This window comes from Anabas testudineus, chromosome 15 (genome assembly GCF_900324465.2).
Source record: "Anabas testudineus chromosome 15, fAnaTes1.2, whole genome shotgun sequence".
In the NCBI taxonomy this organism is placed as follows: domain Eukaryota; kingdom Metazoa; phylum Chordata; class Actinopteri; order Anabantiformes; family Anabantidae; genus Anabas; species Anabas testudineus.
The window spans coordinates 12,804,997-12,832,883 of NC_046624.1; the positions used below are offsets into that span (position 1 = coordinate 12,804,997).

At 37.6% G+C, this 27,887-nt stretch overlaps 1 protein-coding gene across 2 annotated transcripts in view; it reads left to right on the forward strand.

Moving 5' to 3' along the window:
• sh3pxd2ab (SH3 and PX domains 2Ab) overlaps window positions 1-27,887 on the forward strand; it is a 48,319-nt gene that overhangs the window by 4,948 nt on the left and 15,484 nt on the right. For both annotated transcript variants that reach the window (XM_026355045.1, XM_026355046.1), the window contains exons 3-7: window positions 3,938-4,013; window positions 4,680-4,756; window positions 5,605-5,696; window positions 12,730-12,761; window positions 24,001-24,129. In XM_026355045.1, the coding sequence (XP_026210830.1) occupies window positions 3,938-4,013; window positions 4,680-4,756; window positions 5,605-5,696; window positions 12,730-12,761; window positions 24,001-24,129 (406 nt within the window). The remainder of the gene's footprint in view (window positions 1-3,937; window positions 4,014-4,679; window positions 4,757-5,604; window positions 5,697-12,729; window positions 12,762-24,000; window positions 24,130-27,887) is intronic.

The following is a 27,887-nucleotide window of genomic DNA, read 5'->3' on the forward strand; positions in this document are numbered from 1 at the left end:
ATATAAAACCCCTCGTCAGCAACAGGCAGCTTTGCTGTTTGTCTTTTAAAGTTGAACTATCCATTCTCATTGCCAAATGGATATCCAAAAGTGCACTTACAGCTAATGTTTCAAACCTCTGTAGTGCAGTAAACATAGCTCATAACTGTTCCTCTGGGAAGTAATTATCATAAATTGTCAAGAGTCTATCTCCTCTTTATCTGATTTCTTCTCTCTTTGTCTTTTCTGCTGACCTAAGTGAAGTGTGCTCTTTGTAATGCATGTGCAGAGTTAAGCAGTTTGACTCGTCTTAGATCCACTTGTTTTCATGCTGGATAGTGCTAAGTCTGAATTCCACCAAATGCTGTTTCTAGCCAAAGGGAAATGTTTTTGACCCGCACATGTTTGACTTGAGCAGAATTGGTCAGTGTGTCAAACAGAGTTTACCGTCAGCGAGAAGAGAGTGAGGTCTCACTCCTCCACACCCGTCAACCTCAGCAGACAGAGCACATGGTTCACAGCATTCCACAAGGGGATTGTGGAGTGTGCAAGCTGGTCTGTTTCCCTTTTGTACAGAAACTACACCAAAAAGCCCTTAGTTGTCATTATTTTTGGATTCGGAAATTGGACCAGGGTCAGCTTTACCCAGTCTGCCTTATAATTTGACTTCCCTACATTCTTGATACAAGATGGGATTTTAACAAAGTTAGTCTTATTAAAAAGCTGTTGTGAAACGTGTGTTATTTTGCAGGGAAGAAAAGGTCAGAAGTTATATGATTTATAAGTATACCCCCTTAATTAATAAAGTAGTTACTCGAATGAGTGTGTCCAAGTACACTTGCACACAAGATATTTTAGTTTGCTACAGAATTGTTTAGTTAAGGGAGCACTGGTATCTACCTAGTACCTAGTACTTAAGAATGTCTTGTGGTACTTCTACTTAAAGCTGAGTACTTTTTTAGTACGTTTCCTTGTTAGTATTGTGTTTGTGAACTCAAAACTTTGTCTTCTTCTTATTCATATCTGTTGTCAAGGCCTGATTCCTACATTACCCATAACTTAAATCACTGGGTATTATGCTAGTATTGACTACTTTTCACCCCGATGGATTTATTATGAGAGCTAAAGCACCACCTCCCAAACCTTTAGCCCTTCAGCCAATTTTTCTAGTGGCCTCTGATTATGATGATAAACTCAACATGAAAATGTTTGAGAGGACATCTGGCCCTGCAAACAAGTTCGGTTATTACTCTTTCTGTTTAGAATTTTTAATCAGTGGAAAACACCAGTGCATGTGCAGTGGTTCCCCACAATGTAGATGCCAGAAACCTTTTTTTGGTTTATGCATCAGCTTCTATTTAAGGACAGGGTGCCATCTTTGAGTCCTGTATCCAGCTCTTGTAATGCATTGATGCTGTAGTCTCAAGCTGCTAGCCTCAAGTAGAGTCAAGGTGCAAGTTACAAAGGTTTGGTAAGATCACTTTTTCTGGACACCACATGCTAAACATGAACATTTTCCAGTGTTGCAGCAATTCATTAGTATCAGAAAAAGCAGACAATGTGATTTAATAATAGTTCCTGGTAACAGCAAGATTTTGTAACCATGTGCATGATAAAATGTGATTCTCTCCAAGTTCTAATAGGGATGTTGCACCATAATCTTTCTGCAGTAAACAACTGTCTAGTAGATGTCAAAACACAGCCCAGAGATGGAATCAGATTGTTTTCCCACTCAAACATTCCTACAAACTCCCCCCCATCTAAGATTCCTCTCCGAACTGTTTCTTTGTCTGCTACACAGTGCAGCTTCTCTATATTTGTTCCTCCCTCCCTACTCCTAAGTTAAATTTAAATGCTTCAAATGATTGTCATTACAGTGAACAGAAGCTGTTTGGGTTTCTCTTGTCACCATAATTCATGTCCACATTGTCGTAATGCCAACATAGAGATATGCTTCAGTGTTTATTGCTCTTTCTTCCTCAGGCATTTGTTCAAAACACTGATTATCAAAAGCAGAAGGAGACAGAGAAATGTGATGACATCATAGCACCTGTTGCTACAGTGGGAAAACTTGGCTGACACTGCAGTTCAATACACTGCTGTATTCTCTGCAGACTTTAGGCAAGCAAGCTAGCGTGAACACAGTCTCTGCTTCCTTCTAAAATGAAGGAATATGAAATGTGAGAAATGTTTTGGCTCTGAGTTGTTGAGCTGTTTCCATAGAAATGACTTTCACACCTGCCCTGTGTCCTTCGAGTGTATCCAGACAGGTCCCTGGGGGTGATGTCATCATTGCTGCCTGTTTCTCAACGTGTTGAGTGAACCATCCCATGTTAGAGGGAGTACACGGCCACATCCAGCTGGGAGGCTGATACCATGATGAGTGTGCAGCTTAGTCTGTCAGACAAACTAGTAGTTGGATTTTTGAAATGGCAAAATTTGATGTCTCACCTTTTTTTAGTTTTAGCTGAAAAAAGCAAAAACAAACAAAAACAAAATAACTCCGATCTTGGTAACATCAAAAATCTTACCATGATATTTTTGTGTGCAGGTGTGGTTAACCAGCACTGTTTTTTATAGTCAGCCCTTTTGCTTTGCCCTTAAAAAACAATAAGTATGGCTGTCCTCATCAAAAGAAACCATTTCTTGTTAGCTTTCTATATTTCAGAGGAGGGTGAAAATACCATGCCCCGAGAGAAACTTTGAGATTTAGCTAAGGCAGCTTCTAAGTGTATAACCACAAGAAAAGAAACCAAACCACCTCTAACTCTAGAAGTACTACATACAACTCCTACAGACCCAGACTGAGCGGATCCAACTTTAAACTACAAAGTTTATTCTGTTTGTCCACCTGGTTCTTTTTGGCTCAGTCCAGACCAGAACTAGTATCCTACTAGTACCCTACTCAGAGCTGTGTAGATGCTCCTTTGCTGTTTGACCCAGCACATCTGGAACAAGGCAAGGCAGTACGAACAAAGGCGAGACTACATCTGGACTGGAGCTTGCTGTTACTGTAGGATGTCCTCATGTGCATTTGTGGTATTGCTGTGATTTATTTGAAGAGGAAACTAGAAACCTTTGGCTGTGAGGCAGCCATATACTCACTGGCCACTTTATTAGGTACACCTGTACAATCTAACGCAAGTAAATACAACAACTCAACCCGGAATTCTGCTTTTACAAGGTTATAATTTCTCTGTTTTTGTTGAAACTGCAAGTCACATTGTAATGCACTATATGAAGTGGTGTTTCTAATGTTTGCCCCTCCTCTTATTTATATAAATAGGGTGGCTGTTTTGGATTGCATTAAATTGTAGAGGTGTACCTAATAAAGCAAGTGTAGGCTCAACATGTACATTGCATGCTTTTTTTCCAGCCTTCTTATAGACAGGACAAATTCTGAAATAGTTGGATGCTGTCACCATAAAGATGTGACAGAACAAGCTTTGTTTTCTTTAGCCTCATTCTCTCATACTCTCAATAGACCTATTCAGTAGATGTATGAAGTGTTAACATCAAAGTGTTAATTAGCTCCTCCGCTGTTTTATTAAAGCTCCTTAAGTGGAACTTGCTTTGATTTTCCTTTTTTCAGTTATGTGCGAGTGATGTAATCTGGTCTGCTGCCCCAGAGATCAAAGTGAAACTGTTGGTAGTGTCACGACACAGTAGCTTTTCAGAAGACATGTAATTACACTCTCCGTAACAAGTAGGCTGACTGTTCCTGAAGACATTGCAAACACTTTTGTGTTCCTATTTTTATCCCAGATTCCTCCATTTTCAACTTGATGATAAACTGTAGATAAAGAGCATGCAGTTTAGCTATCATTCAAACTGAACATAATGATTGCTTTACATTTGTATTAACATGTATAATTTTGGCAATCAAAAAGGCATTTAATTTTGAGTTTTGCAAAGTTTGTGTTTGTGTCACTCGTAACTTTCTCCCTCGTTTTTGCAGATGAGAATCCTCGACAAGTTCCCGATTGAGGGAGGACAGAAAGATCCCAAAAAAAGGATTATTCCTTTTTTGCCAGGTGAAAACAGCATCAATTTAAGATTTATCCAGAAGATGACAGAAAAGCTTTCAGACATTTCATGCACAATCGATGTTTGTTAGAACTCCTTCATACACCACTACATTACATTGTTTTATTGACTGCCATTCTCCACTCAGGCTGAATCAATTTGTGGTTTTCCATGTCAGTAGGAGGCAAGTATAGGACTCATTGTGGGTCAGAGCAGAGGAGAACAGTGAAAAGATCTTTTGTTAGACAAGCTGTATTGCTCGAGTTTAGTCAGTACTATTAGGATCTCTCTGTAAGTCCAACTCTGTTGACCTGTATTCCCTCACACATACAATACTAAATATTTAAATATAATACATACTCATTGTTAGATTACAAAATTGTACTAAATAATTGTGTTTTCTGTGGTGTATAATATAATATATAAAATCTTCATCTAAATATACATATCCACATATATGCAAATATACACTACCTTTCAAGACTTTGGGGTCACTTGTAAATGCCCTTGTTTTTCAAAGAAACACATCAATGTAAACATGTATAATACTACCTCAGCTGGGGAGTGATGTCCCAGAAAATGTTGGTGGTTTTATAAATGCATAGCAACTAGCAAGCTTTTTAAGTAATATGTTATTTTAAATTTCAAAAAGTGTATGCTTTGTTTTTCCTCAGGTAAAGTCTTGTTTCGCCGAAGTCACATCAGAGATGTAGCCGTCAAAAGACTTAAGCACCTGGACAATTATTGCAAAGTAAGACGAAGACTGTGTGTCTTATTGTCCTTACTGTTCTCACATATCTCAGTCTATAATACAGGCACGTTCAGCACGAACAGTAAATGTTACCCACTCACCTTTTTACGTGTTGGTTTGAAGAGCACTTTATCTGTGTCATGGCTCAACTCCCTGAACATTTTCCAGAATATTTTCAAGGCTTCAGCATTTATCTGCCCCCCACCAGCCTCAGCAGGAAAGCAAGTGCTCTATCTGCACTGGTCATTTCCTGTCACCAGTGTAAATAGGCAGCCTTTAAAGGAAGAGATGGAAATGAGGGCACACAGGGGTAAAATAGAGTCTAAAGAATAGAAATGAATCAGCACAGCGTGGCAGTGAGTGCACATGGTCGCATGACGCCCTTTACTTATGGGTGCAGGTGCATTGCCAAGTAGGCAGCGGTTTTCATTTAGAGGAACTAAATAAGATTTACTGTGAGGCCGAGAAGCTCAAAGACAACAAAACTAGATTTCTTTTTAATATTGTTTCTATAAGGATGTCTTTAAATGGGCTGAAGCGTCTCATTCTGGAGTTCTACGCAGCTGAGACAGGCAGCTGTTAAACCATATCACCTCTGCGTGTTTTCCTTTGTTTTAACCCTCACTCTGGGCCCAGTGCCTTCTTCCTTCCCCTTCCCGTCCTCCACATCTCCACCTAGTCTTCTCATCTGCACAATGACTGTACAGTGACTAAGTGTTGTAAACTGGTTACTCATTGCTATTCAAACTGCAGGGCCTTTAAAAATACATGGAACTCTTTAAAGGTGTGGGTTTTTTCTTTTTCTGCAACCAGTAACTTGCTACCTCCCTTCTCTCCCTTTCATGAAGGCTTTAATGAAGCTCCCCTCCCACATTTCCCAAAGTGAAGAGGTCCTTAAGTTCTTTGAGACCAATTCAGAGGACCTCAACCCTCCCACAGAGTGAGTAACTATCACTGTATACTTTAGAGATTGTAAGCAATCATTGAGTATTAGTATTATCTCTGTTATATGTATGAACTGTCAGACACCAAACATTGCCCTCTGCTGGGTTGTAAACACACACTACTGTAGCAGACTGTCTTTGTGTGGTTCAGCAGCTGGGAGAGATCCTTTCACCCATGCTGACCCATCTTGATCCAGAGGCTTATCTGTGTCTCAAAGATGCTTGATTGATGGTGGCTGAGAGGCACTGTGTTTTATTAATAATGATTTCTGGGAGGTGACACCTGATCCCAGAACAAATCCATAAGTACCAGTGGTGTCATGAGGGTGCGTCTAAGTCTCAGCAGATGAGACTCTGAGACTAGTCATTCGTCATCCCCAGTTCAAAGTCAGTGGGAGTAATTACAGACAGGCTACTAGATGACTTTTTTATTTAAATTCTGCTCTATTGAGGTATGTTAGTGATTATATTTCCCTCAATAAGATATTAATTTAAACTCATTATATGTTTGTACTATAAACACACCAGAACAATGAAGGCCTCTCAAGGGGCCTCTCCTCTACTACCAGACCCACCACCTCTAACCCCCCCAGTACCCATACATGCTAATCCCACTTCAAAGTGTAATCCTCCTTCAGTCTTGGAGACAGTCCAGTACAGCTTAAATTGAGATGCTGAAGCCAAGTTCTCAGTTCAGTACTGGGGGATCTGGACCATTTCAAAATGACTTTTAGGAAGTTATACAGTGTCACAAGCTCCTAAGAGCATACAAAATATGGAAATGTGGAAAAACCGATGCCATAAAATTACTATGAGTGAGGTAAAGGGAAAGAACATTTACTGTTAATGTGTATTGATGATGGATGTTTACAAATCCAGTTTTATTTCCGCTGAATTGGATAGCTCAATCACATAGTGATTGAGTATACAGTAGGTGACTTTACAGGACAGACCATGAAAGACAGTTAAGCTTTAATCCAATCAATCCAACATGTATCTATTACAATAATTAATAATGAGCCTAAACTGGTATTTTTTTCTCACATGAAAGAGAGTTCAGATTCATTTTACTGCATTTCACTTAATTCACCACCGACATTAATAAAGATTAGCATTATTTTTAGTATTATGAAAAGAAACCATCTCATATCTTAGTTCCTTACATAAGAAAATATTCTATCAAGAAAGTTCTGGCTTCTGAATAGTTTAAAGCTGCTAATTCCTGCATAATGTGTTACAGTGTGGTGTTGTTGCAAGTAGTAAGTCCCAATTGCCATCAGCAGAGGACGGCTGTTCAGTCAGTCATCTGTTACTGCCATCTGTTGATCAACAGATGTCACTGCAAACCAAAAAATCCAATAATTGATATGTTGTTGTTCCATCACAAGAGGGAGCCATGCAAGCGGCTTAAAAAGTCAAGGTGTTTTGATTTTCAAGATTCAGTCAGTGAAAGATAAAATGACATTACTGTCATTTGTGGCAGCGATTTTGTGTGTTTTGTTAATTTCAACAATGTAGGCAGAGAGTGCATACAAGTAGTGAGTAGCTCTGCTACTTTTTTAGAAATTAATATTGAACGACAACAGATTACAGCATACTATATACATACACAATGCAAAAAAACTAAACAATGACCTCCTAAATATGTGTGAAAGTGTGATTAATAAAGACATTATACAATTAATATGCATTTTAAATTATCTTAAGACTGTCTTTTATTTATGGCCTGAAGCTTTAAGTTCTATTATCCAAACAATAATGGAAACATGCTTTTCATATCAGTACAAATAATCTTCCATGTTTGGATACTGATCAGCACCTTAAATGATTGTTTATACTGCTACATGCAGAGAATACAATTATAATGTAGATTTCCTGTATGATAATGAATGCCAGTGGCTAGATATAAATTGAAATTCCAAGTTTTAGTTTAGCATTAGGGTTGACAATTATGCAGATTTTCTGTTGTTTGCTAGGTAAGGCATTTTTCTTTATGGTTGAAATCAGTTGGCTTCAAGGTGTTTTGCTCAGATAATACAGTATATGCTGTCTGTGCCAGACTAAGTTTTTGCTGTTTCATTAGAAATTTTCCTTCTGCTGCTCAATGTGACTTTGCCTTGTATTATATTTTTAGAGCAGTAATAAGTATGTAACACCTCATTAATTTATTCTTTCCGTTTGATCAATTCTAACTGCAATGGTGTGCAACCACAGCACCATACCTGGAGACCATATTTAAGTCCAACTGGGTCAAGGGCAAAGTAACCAGTATGAATAATGGCAATAAAGCTATGCATAAATTCATAATCTCCATTTTAAATAACCGTTTACTTTGTAGACAGTAGAATCTCTTGTTACATTTAAGCAGCTCTTTTTTTTATTCGTTCAGCTGTTTATATTATTAGATAGTTGATCCTCTTGCCATGTATTTCAGCTCTTAGATACATTTGTTCTGTGCTGTGTCAGTTGTACTGTAGTCAGACATAAGCTCTATATCTACACCTGGGAGTGTGAGCATATGGGAACCAGCAAGGAGTATGTTTACTCACTCTAACAATAAAAACACCAAAGAGAACAACCTTGACCACAGACATGAATGTACCTCTGTTGGAAAAAAACTAAAACATTAGTAGTTCCTGGACTGTACTTCTTGTGTATACAGTGGTGTTGGCCCTCATACAACAACCTTTGTATTTTCTTATACTAAACCTTATTTTAGACTCCTAATGGGACAAACTTATTGTAAATTGCTTGTCTCAGCCTGATGGACACCACTTGTTTAAGAGAGTGTTTGGGTTTGATTATTTGCATTATTTACACCACTAACGTGACCTTAAAAAGAATGTCTTCCCCTCAGAAAACATTCATTGACATAAATGTTACTGAGAGTTAAAAGAGCTTCAAGTCTTGCTGTCGGGAATCAGCAAACACATGCAGCATTGTCAGCAGAGTGATATCAGAAGCGTCAATATAATTTCAGTATCAATAAGACAGCCATCATTGTGTCATCTGAGCAGCATAGAAATTATAGGGTTTCAAATTTTTCAAACGAGTAGTGAGTTTTAAGGGAGTTGATATTGACTAATATCAGAGATGGGCAAAGAGTTTGACAATCGCGGTAATAGTAGATGCTACAGCATTATAATTTGTACATGTAGGCTGTGTTAGACTCTCGACTGCAACACAGGGTGATACTATGATAATCTGATGAACAGAATATTGTTTATCTTAAATATGTATTTTAATTTTGATTCAGATTAAGATATTCTGAACATTTCAGAATGACACAAGTGACTCAAGTTTGAAATTGGTGAATGCAGCAAGTTGTTTTAAATTATTCCTACATGTCACATGTATACACATCCTGAATGTCTGCATGGAAATAAACTATGGTTTTAAGTTTTAAGGCTACTTCTTCTTGCATTTAATAGCTTGAGTTAAAGTGATGGTGTGGTACATGCTGTAAGATTGTTTGTCAGCAATCATTTATACGTCATCACATTACTGGATTTCTTGTGAATTCCTTGCTCAAGACTTATTCAAAGACCTCATTAAAGAGGAGTTAGTTGCATGACTTTATTCTGAGCTACATTTAGAACATTTTCAAACAAAGCTCCACGTCAGCAGAAGCTATGCAGTGAAGAATTAAAAAAAAAAAAACTTTTGCATACACTGGATGTTGTAAGACTTTGGACATCAGAACCCCATCTAAGATCCATTTTCTGGAGAATGAAATCAGCTCATTTAGACTTCAAATGTTGTATCGTAGTTCCTAGACAGATGTTCTTATAGCAAAGACTGTGTGGAGATCTAAGCAAAGATGCTTGTGACAAGATAATAATGGTATCAACGAAGAAAAGAAGTCTTCCTTCAGTGACTTTTTATTTGAAACATACGAGCATGCTGCTGGTACAAAACCTGTAGTCAAAACGCATGATGTGCATAGATGATGATACAGCTGCTGTGGAGTTCTTGCACATGCATATGCACAGACACACATGTGATTTTGTGATGTTGGAAGATATGCCCCCATATTGTGTTAACACAACATGATTAATCTAACTAAATAACTATGCATTTTAAATTACTGTGTGTGACAGCCGGTATAGTTGCTTTAAAACTTAATTTCATGTAATTCAGGCTTTTGTTTTTCTGAGGATTTGAATACGCAATGTCATTACCCTTTTTTTAAGGTTATACACATAAAATCTGCTAGTGCACAATTTCTATGTGCAAACCAGACATCTCCTTTATCAAAATGATTTCCTGTTCATTGTTCCTGACCTAATGACCGCTGGGCTGGAGGTCTTTTGTGCAGAGGTTAGTCTGAGGTCAGGCAGGAGGATCTGTAATGTATACATGGAGCAGAGTAGACACTTCAGTCCTCTGGCTTGGCTAAGAAATGTGAGCAAAGGACTAATATCTCACACATTCCTTTTCTAATAGGCCCACCTACAAAGATGAGCTGCAGTTATGTGCAAACAGATGGTTATGCTCAACTTAGGCTTAGGATAGACTCTCATGGGCTTGGATTTTTAATGATGTGTCAATGTCCATGCAGCCTATTTGCGTGTTTATGTACATTTACAGTGTGAGAAAACCAGATATGATATTGTAAAGATGTCCCAGTTTCTGTGGCTCTGTACTATCAACTAAAGTTTAAAATTTAGGCCTAAAACAGAGGAGCCCAGTCTTAAACACTGAATGGTGTTCAGATGTATTTTCCTCTACTTACCTTCTTCTTTTCTATTATATTATACCGGTTACAGGAATGTGCAAAGAGCTAGAGGTGTGGAATACAATTCCAGCTCTGTGCTATGGGTCACAAACTAGCAGTGCAGGTCAAGCCTCTAATTCCTCTGTGCTTCCCTCAGTTTTATCTCCATCCTACCAGATTTTGGAAAAATGAAAATATTGCATGATATGCATCATGCAATACTTCAGAAAGATTTAACATCTGTACACATGTAAACCATTCCCAAAATCATACTTTAACCTATTCCCAGGTTCATGCTACATTTCCTAAAAAAAAAAAAAAAAAATGCTCCGGCTACTTTGTTCACAACTTCATCCTAAAAAGTATCAGTGATCTATTCCTGCTGTATGTGGTATGTGAGTTGATTTTAAAACCTTTTAGATACTTAGTTTCCTCCCCCAGGGTTTAACATTGTCTCTAGAGATACACTGCGCATCATCAGCTTAGACTATTATTCTTTTTTAATAAACTATAATCCTGTTTGTCTTGGCACAGCATAAATGTTTAACATTTTTGTGTTTTCTGCCCGTCACATTATATAGAAAGTTATGAAATTCATATTTCAGCCGGCTTGCTTGGAGATCCAATATAAACATTGTTTTTACTGTGTCACCATTCAATTTAAGGGTGTATTCATCGTTGAATTTGTTGTTTTATTTTAAAATTAAATATGTATATAATTTATGTTTTTAATGAAGCTGAACTGAGCTGTAAGCTATTACATGCACGATTGGAAATGTCTCATAACTGATGTGGCTAATATTTGTGAATGCATCTGGAAAGAGAAAAGCTTGTGCCAGAAATGACTGTATCTTCAGTAACACTGTTACTGCTAGAAATGTTTTCATTAAGCAAGAAGTGTTGCTTAGCTTGAACAAGGGTAATCTTTTTATGGTGATTGCCAGACTCTAACATATTGTACCCTGGTTTTATAGTTACAATGTCATTTCACATTTTTGTTATTATCATCCAAAAGCAAAATCTAAATGAGAAACAGCTTCTTTGTACCACACCGTATAACTTTAGAAATTGCAAAATAGTTTAAAAAAACATTCTTGTAAACTGGAATCGATGACCAGGCTGTAACCTGGCAGATGTTAATCCAAACATACTTATATCCCTAACTGGCCGTGGCTCCAGTCCTGCTGCTGGCCTCTCCAGAGACCCAAGTGTCTGTTCCCATTTGCATCAAACTTCAGCTTCTCCTCAGTTTGACTACACTCTGCAGCACAGTTAACTAAGCAAAGACTTGCAGCCAAGCCAGCACCTCTCCTGCTCCAAGCTATAAACTATATGTAGGCATACAGAGGCTTAGATGTTTTTGAAATGTTAATGCATTAAACTTGTACAACACAGTCTAATCAAACCTAATTAAATAATGCTGTGAAGTATCATCATTTATGTACCTGCATTACAGTAAATGAAACATTAGCACTCGAATTGAGCTGACACCTTATTGAATTAATGAAAAAGTGCTTTTCCTATGTTTGTTGTACCATTGTTTGTTTTGATTACATCTAATTGACTTATTTCTGTCAGATTAGAGTAATTGCTGCATATTGTCTAGATCCAGAACAGTAGTGAAAAATGTAAAATTATGCAAATCACTGGTTCCAAGAGGCTTTCATATATTTACAGTAAGAAATAAACCACACTTTTCTTCTGTACTGTCCATGCAGAGTCCCATGTTTTGGGCACAAGCAGAAGCACACAGATCTGTACAGTAATCACACACAGTGGAAGCAAATTGCCTCTCTTTGACCCTGATGAAAGCACAGAGCGGGTTCATTGACACTAACGCTCGTCCATTCAGTGTTCTGTTAAAGTCCTGGCTTTGGAAGAGAAAGATGCTTTCACATCTAAAAATGAATGGCACTTAACAAGGAGATATGATTCTGTTGTCAAGTAAATAATTGCTGCTCTGTTAAGCAGGGGCAGCTGCATCACTGTAATACACACCATGTCCACCATGGCACTTTATTGGCTAAAAGATCTGATGATTTGTTTTGTTACTGTCCTTGACACACTTACTGTGGTCTTGCACACATGTATGTATTCCACCCTTTCTCCCGCCCACTTGTAGTGGGTCATATTCTGCATGCATTCTCAATGTGGGTTAGGCTAGTCCTTGTATGCCAACTGTATTTGGAAGGTCCCACACAGGGATTCAGCTGTAACCAGTTACTTGGCTGAAGAAGCTGTATTAATGCTCTGACCTCTCTTGCCCTCGTACTCAAACTGATCATGCTTCTCTGGTGTTGTTTCCTTTGCAGAGACTGTGGAGGCCCGGGCAAACGAAAATCAGGTAAGGCTCTAAAATCAATTTACTTTTGTAGTACAGTCTAAAATAGAGATACTACATCCCTTCATACTTAATACTTATGTAAATGATCTGTGATTTTAAGGTCTCTTATCTAATTTCTTTCCAATTGTTGTCAAACATTTGCACAAAGGTGCTTAAACTTTAAAGGGAAACTCTACTTATTTAGGCATATGGTGCAGTAAAAGATATAACATACATACATATGACATAAACATCAGCCTTGTTTTATAATACTGCAAAGAAAGATTGTGTAAAGCCATTTGAGGTCTGATTAGTTGCTTTAAGTGATATCACTTGGGTCAGCACTTAATGACCATGAAAACTGCAGGTCTAAAATGAAGAAAACAAAAACACGTGTAGTTAGTTAGTTAGTTAGTTAGTTAGTTAGTTGGAGGTTTAGGCAGTCTCAAGAATTTGAAGTCATTTGTGCTAAGTTTGGTTACCTGTAGCTTTATTCATTCATTATACCTCAGTTATCTGTTAACAACTTCTGCTGTTTGACTTTTGGTAGTTCATTTGTAAAGACACTTATCAGGCTGCTGTGGCCGACTACTATGCTCTCTATATAAAAACATATGTAGGAAATCAGCAGGAAATCCAGTTACAGAGACAGTGTTACCTTTGGACTGTTACTTGTTTCTGTGTTAATGGGAGAATCAGTTTCTCAGTTGTTTCAGGCATCCAGGTGTGATCTGGCTGCAGTTACAGTGTTTTCCTTTACTGCTAAACACATTTTTGTTCTGTTAACATCCTATGTTTTGTTATGGTTTGCTGTTTGCTATAATCGATGTTAAACAGCAAAGTTTTAAATACAACTTGCAAAATACAACAGTTTGTAGTCCACATGGCAGTCGAACTTAATTCCTAATACCAGTCTTCAAACATTAGTATTAAATGTTACCAAGATGTTTAACATGCTATAATAATTCATAATGATAAGACTGTTGACTTAGTACTGTATTGACTTTATGCAAGCAATTAGACATTTTTCAATACTATGATAAAGAAATTCATCTTTAATTAATCTCTCATCTATCGAAATCTATCAAAATCTGCCAGATAATGTGAACATTTAAGCTCAGTGTTTGAGAAACTAAAATAAAATCTAAACATATATGACTTTTTCAGACGTCAAAATTTTTGTCCATCTCTAAGAATTGCCGTTTGAATTGATAGAACATGTGAAGAGTTTACTGTCAGTGGTGGACGAGTCCTCATCTTCTGGCCTGTCTTGTGGCTATGGGACAGGCTGCTTGTGTGATCACAACACAAACATCAGTGAATAAATGTAAAGCACTTTGAGCTCAGGTCAAAAATGTGAGAACAGTGAATAAAAACATTTGATTTTAGTTTGCCCCATGTCCCATTCAGTAACATAAAGTAGGCAGGGTTTATGACTTGTACTGCCACCAGCCAACAGGGGGCGTCTATCTTTAAATACAGTATGAACGCACCTGAATCTCTAGCAAATTAATGGAAGTTGAGTTGCATTGTGGGTAATTTTGCCGAGGAAGAAAGATGGAATACAGCAGCAAGACATGCTTTTTCACATTTTATAGACTAAATAATTGATTGAACAAAGTAATTCTCTTATTCTCAATACTGGCAATTGTTGTAGAAATAGTTAAAGATGAAATGGTTAAGAAAAGAACGTTAGGTTGGTGGGACCTGTTTGTGAGTCCACGACGGCAGTAGCTCAGTTGGTAGAGCAGTCGTCTATGAATCCTAGAGTTAGTGGTTGGATACCCAGTTCCTCCTAGCTACCTGTCAAGATACCAAAATAGTGCTGATATGTACCATCTACTGTCTACTGTCTATTAGCTGTCCACTTGTAAGCTGCTTTGGATAGAAGCGTCCGTGAAATGACTAAATGTAAATGTTTGTGAATGCATTCTATTTGAACTGCAATTTTAGGGTTAAGACTTGGTTTTAGGGTTAAACATTCATACAGGTTTAGGATAGGCGTTAAGCACTTAGTTCTGAAAGTTAAGGTTAGGGTAAGGAGCAATGGATTCCATTGCCCCTTACCCTAACCTTAACTTTTATTATGTCAACCAGTGTCCTCACAAAGGTAGCTGTGTAAATCTGTGTGTGTATATGTATGAGTGAGGGTGAATAGGACACAAAAACTGAGTGACTCAGCTGAGCATGGGGATATGGGCGTAGGAGGCAGCAGGAAAAGTATGAGAGGGGTTTAGTGAACAGCTGTGCAAGTGTATTTGTATGTGTATGCACTTGCATGCATGCAGTCTCAGAATACCCGCATGCATTACTAAATTACAGCGTTAGTTCTGCAGTCAGAAGCAAAGCTGCTGTGGCCATCCATCCTGCAATCTGCTTCAGTTACGGATGACATAGCTGGGCAATGAAAGTCTTAGTAAATGACCTGTAAGTTAATTTTCTTGGGGCAATCCACTCTAAGGAAAAACTGTACTGGAGTTGCCACCAAACGAAGTAAGACCCAGACCTAATTTCATTATGTGTTCCGTGGTATTGAGGCTTTACGTAACAGGGAATTCCAGCTACTTAGCGAAATGGAAAAATTTTCTTATTTGGGCTCTGTGTGTGTGTGTGTGTGTCAAATAGCCTACATTCAGTCTGTGCAAAATATTACATCAGTTTCCAAATGTATTTGTATCAGTCTTATGGAATATGTATCTTATAGAGCCTGTTATATGCAGACATGATAATTTACTATTCACAGTCAATACACTGTACAAGCTCTCCATATTTGATCTCTAAACTTTCAACATTGTCCCCATGTTGACCATTAGTGGTTAAAGAAAGACTGATCTTTTTTTTCTATTCTTCTGTGGTGAATTTGTGCTGTAGCTGCAGCTTATGGTTTCTGTAATTACATGGTGCAGGTCCCCCCTACGTTTACTGTACCCCTGTTCTAAACAGGAGAATGTACCCCTTTACCACAAAGCTGCAAGGTTTTGTGGTAAAGAGGTCTCAATAAAAACCTGGCAACAGGAAGAAATTTAGGGGAACATCCTAGGTTTACATTCACTAATGATTGCCTACAGTTGGTGTCATTTGTTGATCTCGTCATAATTTTCATCTCCATCGGGGCTGTTTTTCCTCTTGTTCTCCCTCTAGCTTTTCATTATCTTTAATGTACTTTTTAGTTTTCTTTAGAAAAATCTCTCATCTCTCATATGTTTTTAATAAGATTGTGGCCTGTATCTCATTTCTTGCAACTTTCATTCCAATGAGGTTAAAGTCTATATTACTGACCCAGCATCATATCTGGTGCATTATCTAGGTTCAAAGAAAGACAGTGTCCTCTATCTAACTTAGGGTATTTGCCAGGATTGACTGTCAATACTGAGCTTGTCAACATAAATCACTGTCAAGATACTGTTATGATGAAATACTTAAAGCTTAATCTGGGAATCATTAAATAGGTAAAGACAAACACAATGTTTTTAAATTAATTCAGATTTTGGAATCTACTGATTTTTATCATGTTGAGATTCAAAAATGATCTACACAATATTAGCAATAATCAGTATTACAAAATAAAAGGATATGTGCAGAAGCCAGTTAGAAATTGAGTAGGAGAGAAAGAAATGGAGAGCTCGGGGGTGTCGTGCATGTGAAAAGCAGCTGGAGAGGAGAGGAGGTTTACGTGGCAAGTGGAAACCATTTCACTGTTGCACACAAACTGAGGGAGTGTGTTTATATGTGTAGACTTGCTGTCTTTATTTGAGCTGCAGGTCTCTAGGGGCCTATAGGGTGTGTATGTGTTGTTGAGATTGTGTCTATGGGGGTGTTTACATACTGAATATGGATTTGCATTTGTATGTTTATGCTCAGTGGCAAGAAAAGGGTTAATCCGTTTGTGAGTTAGATGATGGGTGGGTCAAGAGGTTTGTGTGTTTGTTTGTATTTGCAGATGGATAAGATTATAAACCGCCATAGGAAATCATTAAGGCCAATAAGCACTTCCAAATCAATTTAACAACTGTACAGTGTTTCTACAGCCACTGGGTACTAGAAAATCCCCTCTTTCTTGAGTCACCACATGAAAATGTTCATTTTGTGGGTTAAACAAGTTTAAATCTAATTGTTCATTTTGCCTTTTTTAACTAGAGGCTTCTCTGTTTCTGATAAGTAACCAGTTGTCAAAGTGAGCTCACACCCTGAAGGCAGCTGTAATGAATGAGATCATAAATATTTTTTTGCTTTTTTTTTTGGTTTTGTGTTTTTGCACAAGTCAGTCATGGATGTAACTCATGTTCTTTGATCCACTTGTTTTTCCTTCACATACTAGGTATTATGTTTTGAAGGTACAAGAGTTCCCTTTGGAAAACGTGATGAAATGCAGAATTGGTTTGAATTCACTAAATTCATTAAATGAACCATTTGCCTCTGATTGCAGACATTTTGGAAAACCAATGCATCAGCAACATGCAGTGGAATAGGTAACCTGTGAAGTTTCTTACTTCTTGTAGCGATGTGAAGCAATGTTTTTACCAGTGTTTCCAAGTTTGGTTACATGTTTTTTCAGACGCATGTTACAGGATACACAGTCCTCTGATGGTTTCATGTATTCCACTGATCAACAGTTGTGGGTGGCCGTGTTTCAAGAAATATTTTCTCAAGAAATCAAACTCTTCCAAGGTTCAGCTCTCCAAATGTTTTATAAAAAAAAGACACATACACTGCATAAAAAGTAACTAAAACTTAACTTTATTTTTCAAGAAATTCCACAAGGTAACTTATAAATATTTAAAAATGCTGTATCTAATGCAGTAGTTTTTAACTTCTATAACATTTACACTTACATCTGGAACTAACACTGAAAGGATTATCAGATAATGTGGGCATGATGAAGATATTCAGCAGTTTAGCAGCCCTGTAAGTCTGTCTTACTGTAAGATGAGTCGGAGTAAGGTTTTTGCACTATTTGTTTGTGGTCTGCCCCTTCTCCCTTAGGGCCACATACTGATTCAATGACATGAGTACATCTGTACTACATTGAACAGCAGTCCTGTGTCCCTTTCAAATCCAACTGCACATCTGCTGCTGATGAGCCAAACAAAGGCATTGCACTTTGCCAAATTTTACTCCTTTCAGCCCAGTTCTGTTTGCATAAATTTAGTTTAGGGTTTAAAATATTACACTAAGGCATACAGGACAATGCCAACTATACCATCAACCAGAAGGGCTGCTCCTGAAAAGTCTTTCACGAAGAATAATACTTCGAAGAAATGGGTAGACTACACTCCCAGGTTTACTCCTCTTGGTGATGAATTATTGCAAAGTTCCCAACTGTCATCATCTTTGGATGGAGCTGATGATGGGTGAGTGGGGGTGGGAGCTGGATGGAGTTAGGCCGTCTGGGAGTGCAAGGGTGGGAGCAGGAAGCACATGTATAAATCTGAGTGAGGAGAGATATAAACACACAGAGAGGCTAATAGGGTAATCTGGTGGAAGCTAGAAAGAAAGTACATTATATTAAATAAATCTCTTTGCTCATTCAGTAAATGCTTTACATTTATGTTTTGCAAGCACATATATCACATATCATTCATGGGATGTCTCAAATGATCTTTAGCATTTCCTAACGTTTTTGTGTGGAAGTATTAGTTTGCACAACTTCCACTTGGAGTTACAGTCACAGACCAACCGAATCATTTATACCTTTGTCTAATTACATCCTGCTAACAATTTCAACCATGTAGCATAGCTACATTGCTTGTAGCTATGCTAACCTTTTACCCAATCTAGCCTCATTCAATTAAATTTTATTTGCATGGCGCCAAATCACACCAGAAGTCATCTCAAGGCACTTCCTACTTGTACAGATATTTTATTCTTGTACAGATATTTTGTTCTTTATTCTTTTATTCTTATTCTCAGTTAAATCTACTTCTACTTCTTTAGTATATTTATTTCCTATAAACAGTCTTTAATAGTCTTTTATTTTTTAAGGTCACGGGCAGTCGCCTAAGCATTTCACTGCACATCGTACTGTGTATGACTGTGTATGTGACAAATAAAATTTGAATTTGAATTTGAATTTGACTTTACACTGTAACGTTTATGACCTTACAAAAACTGTAAACAGAATTATATAGAAAACCCAACAACCCCACCTTAGTAAGCTTTAGACAACAGTGGAGAGGAAAAACTCCCTTTAGAGGAGGAAACCTCCAGCAGAACCAGGCTCAGGGTGGGTGGTCATTTGCCTCGACCGGTCGGGGTGAGTGGAAAGAGGAAAGAGAAAATAACAGCAGGCAACAAACAACAACAAGCAGCAAAAACAGTGGGCAAGTTGGTAGGGCCAGTAACTGCACTCTGGAGATATACAGCTCCGGGGCTGAGGATACCTGCAGAGGAGACCAGAGAGAGAAAAGATAGAGAGCAGGAAACACAACTATGGGAGAGAGAAAAGACAAAGTTATTGACATGCAATGGTAGCATTTTAATGGAAAGACGAGAGGATAGGATGAAAGAGGAGAGAAGAGGAGCTCAGTACTGATTAATATATTTTTTATCAAATAAATAATTAAATAAATAAATATATTTGTATGCTTTTCCATTATTTTTCAATTATGTTTAGCTGGCTGTTTGAACTTTTCTTATTTGATAAACTATTTTATGGGCTTTGTATGTAAATATACTTTGTTTATACATATTTGTTTCAAATTGAATAATAATATTTGTTTTTGCAAAAAAAAAAGTACCTCTTGTTGGGAATTACTGCTCGGACATGCTTCCTCATGAAATCACCTTTTTTAACTGTGGGTGTCTGAAGTACTGTAATCTTTTTGGTTTGATGCATTTCATTATAACTTTTATTTATTCACATTATCTAATTTTATACTAAACTTTTTAATACATAGCACATTTGAAATTAGATCTGTCCTATGTAAGACTGTTTCACCTCATTTTTCTCACACTTGTTCTGGCTTGGTCTTCCTGCTGTTGCAAAACATTTCATTTCCTGAATGAGGCTGAAATATTAGCTTTTGTTTTTCAGGCCTATTGACTTTGCTGACAAAGTCTTTACTCACTCACCTCAGGTCTCAGATTTACTGTTTGACACCAGAAGGAGTTAATTGTGTATTTTAGAACCCCCATTTGATTTACATCCTTTGACATAGATTATGGGTTTCTGAGAGCATGACCTGCTACATTTTATGTCCATCTGTCTTGAAAATATAATGTTGACCAATAGTTTTTTTTTTTCTTGTTTTGTTAAAACACTGAGAGAAAAGAAATATTTGTAATCGGGTTCCTTATTGGTCATGATTTTAATTCAAGGGCAAAAATCAGCATTAAGTAAGGTAAGCAAAGGCACATAATAAATCCACAGGATTTCAGGGTTGTTGTTTGTTGTGGTTCTTTTACAAGTGGTTAGGTGAGTTGAGAAAAAATTACTGACAAGGAGTAGGTTATTTAAAATCAAGTAGTAAAAATATTAAATAGAAACTGTAAGCTAAGACTGTGGGTGATTATTAATATTTTATGTACATACATTTTGTCCCATACCTTAACTATCTCTGCATCATCCAAAATTTGTAATATACAGTATAATAGATACGTTTTAAAAGAGAGCATGGAAAAAAACACAAACAGAAGCAGATAAAAAGTCACAAACATCAACAAACAGTATTTCTAAGCTGATAAAACACAGTCATGATCTTTTGTCTCTATTGAACACTCCCATTAAACATACAGAGAGATGGTGAAAAAAGTAATGGCAACAGTTTCTTAATAATTGGTTCAACTGCCTTTGGCAGCAATAACTTTAAGTAACCACTTCCTGTAGCTGTGGATTAGACTTGCACAATGTTGAGAAGGACTATTCATTCTTACAGAACTGCTGCAGTTCAGCAATATTATTAGGATGTCTGGTGTGAACGTCTCTCTTAAGGTCATTCTACAGCATCTCTACTGAGCTGAGGTCTGGGCTCTGACTGGGCCGCTTTAAGTTTAGGGTTATTACTGCATCATCAAATTTCTACTGAGCTTCAGCTTGCAGAGAGCTACCCTGACATTATGTACACTGTAAATTCTCATTCAAGAATTTTGTGGAAATGACATGTATTTTTGAAAGTTTTTGAAAGTTAACCTAAAACATTTTGTATTTTCAAGCTAATTCAACCTAAAATTTTGAGTTTTTATTGACAGAACTTCTAAACATTCGTTTTTCTGACTTGACGTCTTAACTCATAATTTAACATACAGTTATGAGTTAAATTAATTAATTTCAGTGAGTTCACTCAACTTGTTAAATTAAGTTGATAGAAAATACAAAAAAAATTAGAATATCAGTAGACTCCCAAGGATGCATTTGTCAAGTTAATGCTCATAAAATATTATTCTTTTTAGTTCTCTAAAGAAAACAGTCATGATGGAAACTTGCTATTTGTCTTTAATACACATACATTAGATCATGGTTATTTATTTTCACCCCAATATATACTATGTGAACTATGATAAAGGTTAGTGTTGAATTCATTCCCTACCCCAGTACACTTTAAATTCTTATAACCACTTGGTACATCTTAACATGATTGTTATGTGCTCATTTTGGTACATTGTGACTCAAGCAGAAGATGTTGTTATGTTATGTTAGATTTAGTACCACGGATAGTTACTTCTTTAAATTAACTTTAAATTTTTATAGTGGGTGTATTTTAGGTCAAACAAGACTGGTTAGTTACATTTAAGTATCCAAAGCGACTTACAAGTCATTACAAGGTACAAAGGTAGGCAGGGTGAGCGTGAGGAGGTCTTGCCTAAGGACCCCTAATGGAGGTAGCCACACCTGGGATTCGAACCCCAGTCTCCCACATGGGAGATGGTGATGTTACCACTACACTAATTGTTGTGGTGCAGATTGTTGAAAAGAAGCTAAAAGTCTCAACAACTACCTAACTTGTTCAATAAACTAATAAATCGAAATCAACCAAACTTAGACATTAGTTTGAACAGCATATAATACTTAGTCAAGATAACATTAAGTTGTATTAGAAGAACTTTGTTGACATTAAATTTTAGGGCAGCCCTTTGACTTGAGTTTTAAAGTAGATACACAGGTTAAATTTTACACTGTAGGATATCTTAATAACCTTTTGTAATTAATTTTCCCCTCGTTAATGGGAAACTCTCCAGGCCCTGAGGCAGCAAAGCAGCCCCAAATCATGATGTTCCTTCCACCTTACTTTACTAATGGGATGATGTATGTGTTTTCTTTTTTTTTTTTATTGGTAAAAAACTATATTTCTATAACTATATAATAATTGTGAGCCATTTTGTCCTTGTTAACAATATTACAAGTGTTAATGGATCCTAAGGTTAACCAAAACTGTGCAACCACACATTTTGAAGAATAATGTTTGATGAAATGTCAATGTTTGCTGTAATTAAAGTAATTGCTGAATGTAACACTCACACTGTAACAGAATTTAAATAATATTTTCTTTTCAGTGATTCTGCACCCGCTTTTATGGTTTAACAAAACAGCTTGAGCAAATATCGTAAAGATTCATAAGCCACAGCCTGGCCACAGTAATCTAGTGTCAGATTCTTTGGCTTTTAGCATTTGAGATGCTATTGGTACTGAGTTCATCTCCAGAAGTTATTAGGTCCTTGACATTTCAAATTTAGTTCCTGAATTGGGTGTAAAATATTATCCAAATTTAGAGAAATTTTAATCTCTAGTGTGGAGGCTTGTCACCAGGTCAGCTGTTTGGAGAAATGGCCGTTTAATCCTTGTTGTCTTTATCATTCCTCAAACTTTATCAAAGACAGAATTGCTCTTATTTTCCATTCTTGGGATAAAATGAAAAAAAAAGTATTTACCACATTTTGAGAAAAATGTTTTATTTGGACTTGCTGGGTTTTTTTCTTCTTCTGGTGATAATATTTTCCTGGAAATATTTGTTGATTATATGAGTCAAGAGCTCACATATTTAACTTCTCTTCTCATGAACCACAGTAACTACAGATGACAGATAATAAAAACATCACATGGAGCAATGTAACCATAAATAGAGACTGCAGTCACCACTGTGTTTGTAGATCTTTTTGTGTTAATCAAACACACCATAAAAGTACATTGTTTAGCTGTTGTAGCAGCATTATTAGGTTTACTACTGTAGATGTAGTCTAAAGTGTGCAGACAGTAGTTCAAATCTGTTCAATCAGTAGAAGCTCTTGTTAATGTGTAAACTGAATGTCAGCTGGGGTTGTGTCTGGATTCTAGCTGATGTTTGTTAAACCTGCTTTAGTTAATTTAGCTATGCTTGTTTAAAGGATTTTTTTTTTAATTAAGACTTTAGCTGCAGTTAATTTAGCCTTACTCATGTGGTGGGAAAAATGTTTCGGATATTTGTAATGCATTGTTCACTATATGGACAACTAAAACATGTTTTTGTGCGTTGAGAAGAGTTAGAGTGAAACTAACGCTTGATAATTAGTGAATTTAACCAAGTTATAAACGCACAAACAAAAAGACACTGAAAAAACTAAGTCATGGCTGGAGCTTATATGGTTAACTGAGCAAAGTAGAGAAAGGAAGATTTTTATTGGCTGTGCTGCATGCTGTAGTCAGAGCTCTAGTGTTTCATGGAAACTGAAGGCCATCCCTCTGAGTATATGTCCAGCCCCTTCATCTGGTTCTATTTAAGGCCTCTAGTGCCGGCTCTTATGATTGGCGTACACAACCCCCTACTCTCCAGCCCCAACTGAGGAGAACAAGGCTTTTTAGCAGATGGTTTATTTTCCAAGGGAAACCATTTCTTTCTCCCACTCTACTGTCCTGTCCTCAGCTGGCTTTAGCTCACTTTTCTGTAACTACTATAATTCCCTCTGCTTTCTCATTGTCGCTCCTCTTTCCACTGTGTTAATGTGTCTACCTGTATCTGCTGACCTGGTCTCAGCTTTGTTGGACTTTAAGGATGAGGCCCATTTACTAATGCAGAATGGATTTTATGCAGTTGACTGCTTGATCCTTCAGCTTTTGTTGGAAGTTTCTTTACCTAGACTTTCAGCATCTCCATTGCCCTTGATGTTGGGCTGGAGAGAGATGCAGCTCTATGGCTAGACTCTCAGGAAGATGCACTGAACCCTGTGAATATTGTGATTGGCTCAGCTCTGCACACAAAGTGGCCTATGGCACAACGAGTGCCGAGCAGTCGTTCTCGTGGACCTATGGCTGGGAGCTGGCTGACAGCATGTTTTTTCCCATCAACCCCAGGTCTGGATGCCTCAGATCCCATGCTCCTGGAACAGTATGTGGTGGTGGCCAATTATGAGAAACAAGAACCAGCAGAAATCAGCCTTCAAGCAGGCGAGGTGGTCGACGTCATTGAAAAGAGTGAGAGTGGTGAGTAATCAAAACAAATGCACATGTTATGCAGTGATATGCACAAAACAGTCATTTTTATGTTTCAATCAATAGTTTCTCAGGCATTCTGCTCATTTCCCTAACCCACCCCTCTTACATCCTTTGTCCATAGTTTGCTAACTGTTACCTAGCCCCATCTGGAGGCTCACTTTGGCCTGCAGTCAGGTCTGTTTTTTCCCACTGTTGGTTTAGGCTGAGGGCCAGAATGTTACCTCTAGCAAGAAGAATGTCTTCCTGACTTGTATTAATTATTCCACCTCATTTTAATGGAAAGCCTACAAGACATGTTGGATTTACAAATGCCAGCTGCAGAGAGTCCTTAGTCAGCTGTTTAAACTGTGGAAAGAGCTAACAGACAGGGCTATGATGGTGTTTTATGGCAGATGAAATGTAGTTTGACAGTATTGAATGTGTTATGAGTCAGTAGCATGCTGACACAAGACACAACTTCATGGTATTCTGGTAATATGCTGTACTCCTTATTGAATCTCATGCATGAAAGATGACACAAATAGTTGTTCATAATTATTATTACAGCACATGGATACAGCATGAATGAAATGTCATAGAATTTGTTATTAATGTAATGAATACTAAATCATCAGTTACATTTGTTGAAAAGCATCTGCTAGAATTACTTTTATTTGAAACAAAATTGTCATATGAAACACATGAGTGACTGTAGAGGTACAGGCCCAGTAACAGGGCCTGACATTCAGCTTTAATGGTGTGCTGAGACAGTAAAACAGTAATGGGACTCATGTGTTCTTAGGATGGAAGACAGGGAAAGCAAGATGGAGAAGGAAACTGTGACCAGGAAGGCAATTGGACTTGGGTTTCATAAGGGTGTGGATGAAATGCCATGCCACACCGGCCTAAGGGAAAAGGTTCCGTAGAGTAGGATTGCTTTGAAGTGTCATATGTCCTGCCTTCGGGTTCATGTATTTGTTTTCACTCCCTGCTGCAGTAGGATTTCAACCCAATGGGGAGCCACAGTAAGGCGGATATTCTGACACCTTGAAGTCCTTTTATCAGGGGCCTTGGAGTTTTGCTCTATGAACTTAAACATGGTCTTGTGCTTTTAAATAGAGGCCCTTTTGCTTTTGTATTTCAGCTGACCACTTTGCAAAGCGATAGTGGTTGAATGTGTCTTCATGATCCACCCAGAATGTAATTTATGATTTTTCCGACTTCTGTGTTATTACTGTTGCTTAGTTTTCATGTTAATATTGCTTTGTTTCATCTTCTACTCTGATACAGGCTATATTTTGTTGCCACTCTAAGTTCAGATTTTTTATTCATCTCTAGTAAGGTTGGATTTGTCATTAATTTCTAGAAAGCAGGACAGTAGACTGCAGGCTTCTTAAAACACATCCTAAGGCTATTTGACAGTTTTATTACACACTGATGACCACTATCATAGATATCTAAATACAGTTCCATCTGCGTTCATCTTACTGTGGTGACTGTTTCCAGCAGCACAGCTAGCATTTAACTCAAATCTCAACACCTTCTGCAATGGCAATCAGCTAAATCGGCTCCATTTGGCTGCGTGACATCACTCTATGTCATTTTGCCAATACTTACAAGACCAGGTGTGTGCTAAGAAGATTACAAAGCTCATTTGATTCACCTTCCATTCCCTCGCCGGATAAGTACAAACCATTTAATAGATTCTGACAGGTTGAGTGCATTGAGGAGCTAAGTAGTGAATATGCTGAGTTATACTCAGTTGTGTTTGTCATAGCTGTCATGATAAAAGTTTTACACTGATTTTTATTGAGCTGCCTAATTTCGTATCAGCACTGTGTCTGACAAGATATGTGTTGGATTTTTTTCATAAACACATAAGAGGATGTTGAGTAGGATTGGAAGTGTAATAGTGACAGATCTATAAATGGCATACTCCAGTTCCTTATTATTTTTGCCAGTCACCCTAGTCCTTCAACAGATGTCCTGCTGTTAAAGCTACTGTACCATAGACTCTGGCTGTGAGTGCTGCTCAGCACAGTTATCGACTTTCCTTTACCTTGGATTAGACAATATATGCCTTTGACAGAGCAGTGAATCTAGGTCAGACCTTTAAGTGAGCTCAGCTTTCTACACTTTTCCAGCCTGTTGTTCCGAGCCAAGACAGTATTTTCCGTTGCATTGGCTTGATGATATAGTTAGTGTTGCACCCTTTGTTTCAACTGGCCCAGTAGTTTATATTGATTGCTGGTTGTAGGGGTTTGAAATAGGTACAGTGAGGGGTAATCTACAAAAAAGAACCCTGGCTGCTGTTGTAGCATTCAGTTTCTTCGCAAAAATACTCTTATAACACAGGAGATGCTATTTGCCAAAAAACTTGTACTGTATAAGAAATTGTTTATAATTATTAATGCTGTCCTCACTCTCTCTGCAGCTTTTTTATTTGTCTACTTTATGAGAGTCTGCCAGGGGGAGACGCTGGCTCAGGAGTAGTACAGGGAGAAAACTTGGAGAGAAAATGGAAAAAGACATTTCCTGCCAAAGTTAGTGGTTCAGTGAGGTTGGTTTATTATAATGGCTTAATGGATCCTCCAGGATGCCTCAGTTTACACTATATTGGAGAGATGTTAACCAAAGCTAAGCTAGCATCTTTGTTGGTCAGTTAAAATGCTCTATATTCAGAGGTTTAAATTTTGCCTTTTAATAGAGTATTATGTAGGAAAGGAAAAAATAATTTGTAGACACTGGGAATATACATATTGTATCCAGTTCACCTACAGTTTAAGGGCAGTGTTACAGTTCTTATGTTGTGCCCAGTCCCCTGCAGAAAATCTCTTTCTGTGGACCATTCATGGTTGATTATGTCTTTAAGATAAGATCAGCCGGTATGAATTACAATTTGCCAAATGTACTTCAGGAATGCCCGACTGTTATGGAGCAGCCAGCTCATATTTGATGGTCCTTCTGGCTTCACCAAGACACCCTGGCACCACCCGTGTACTGTAGCTCTACCTCTTCATTCTGTGCCCTAAAGCAGAATGACATTTAAGGAACAAGTTCAAGTCTTGTCTACCAAGACAGTAATTTAATCTGTATAAGACATGACCCTATAAGCATTAATGGCTTTAGGTTTGCCAACTGGAGTTGCTGGAGGGCAACATGGACATGCATATAGGTGATGCTCAACTGCCTAGCTGAAAGCCCATTAAAAACAGCTGGATTAAAATCCTGTTAGATTAAACGGGCATAGCTCTCAGCATGGCATGATGGGTGTGCAGGATGTCTGCTTTGCCTTTACATGGAACAATGTGCCAAAACAATAATACCTGATCTCTGTCTTCAGGCTGGAAGCAAGATGATCTCACAGCTCAGCTCAGCAGGAGCTCGATGTTGTGCCAGAGAAGTGCTTCTAGGACCTATCCGGGAAGTAGTTAACTACAAGGGCAAAGACTTACTTGTAGTCTTTAAAGGATTATTTCTGTAAAAAACAAGGTATATATAGAAATATATAAGGCAGTATTAGAATCAGTACACTTTCTTCTGTTCCAATAAAATGGCATTAAAACATGTGTTGCCACAATAGCCAGATGGTTATTGAGAATACTTATTTTGCAGATTTTAGCAGTGGTTTCTGCAAGTGTCAGAGCATCATGTGTGCTGACAGTTTTTTTTTCCATCTCTGATATTAAGGAGGATTAAAGGCAAGGTCAACATTTCCCAATTTGGTATGTACAGTTTCAGCAAGCACACTTCCTCGCATCAAAGAG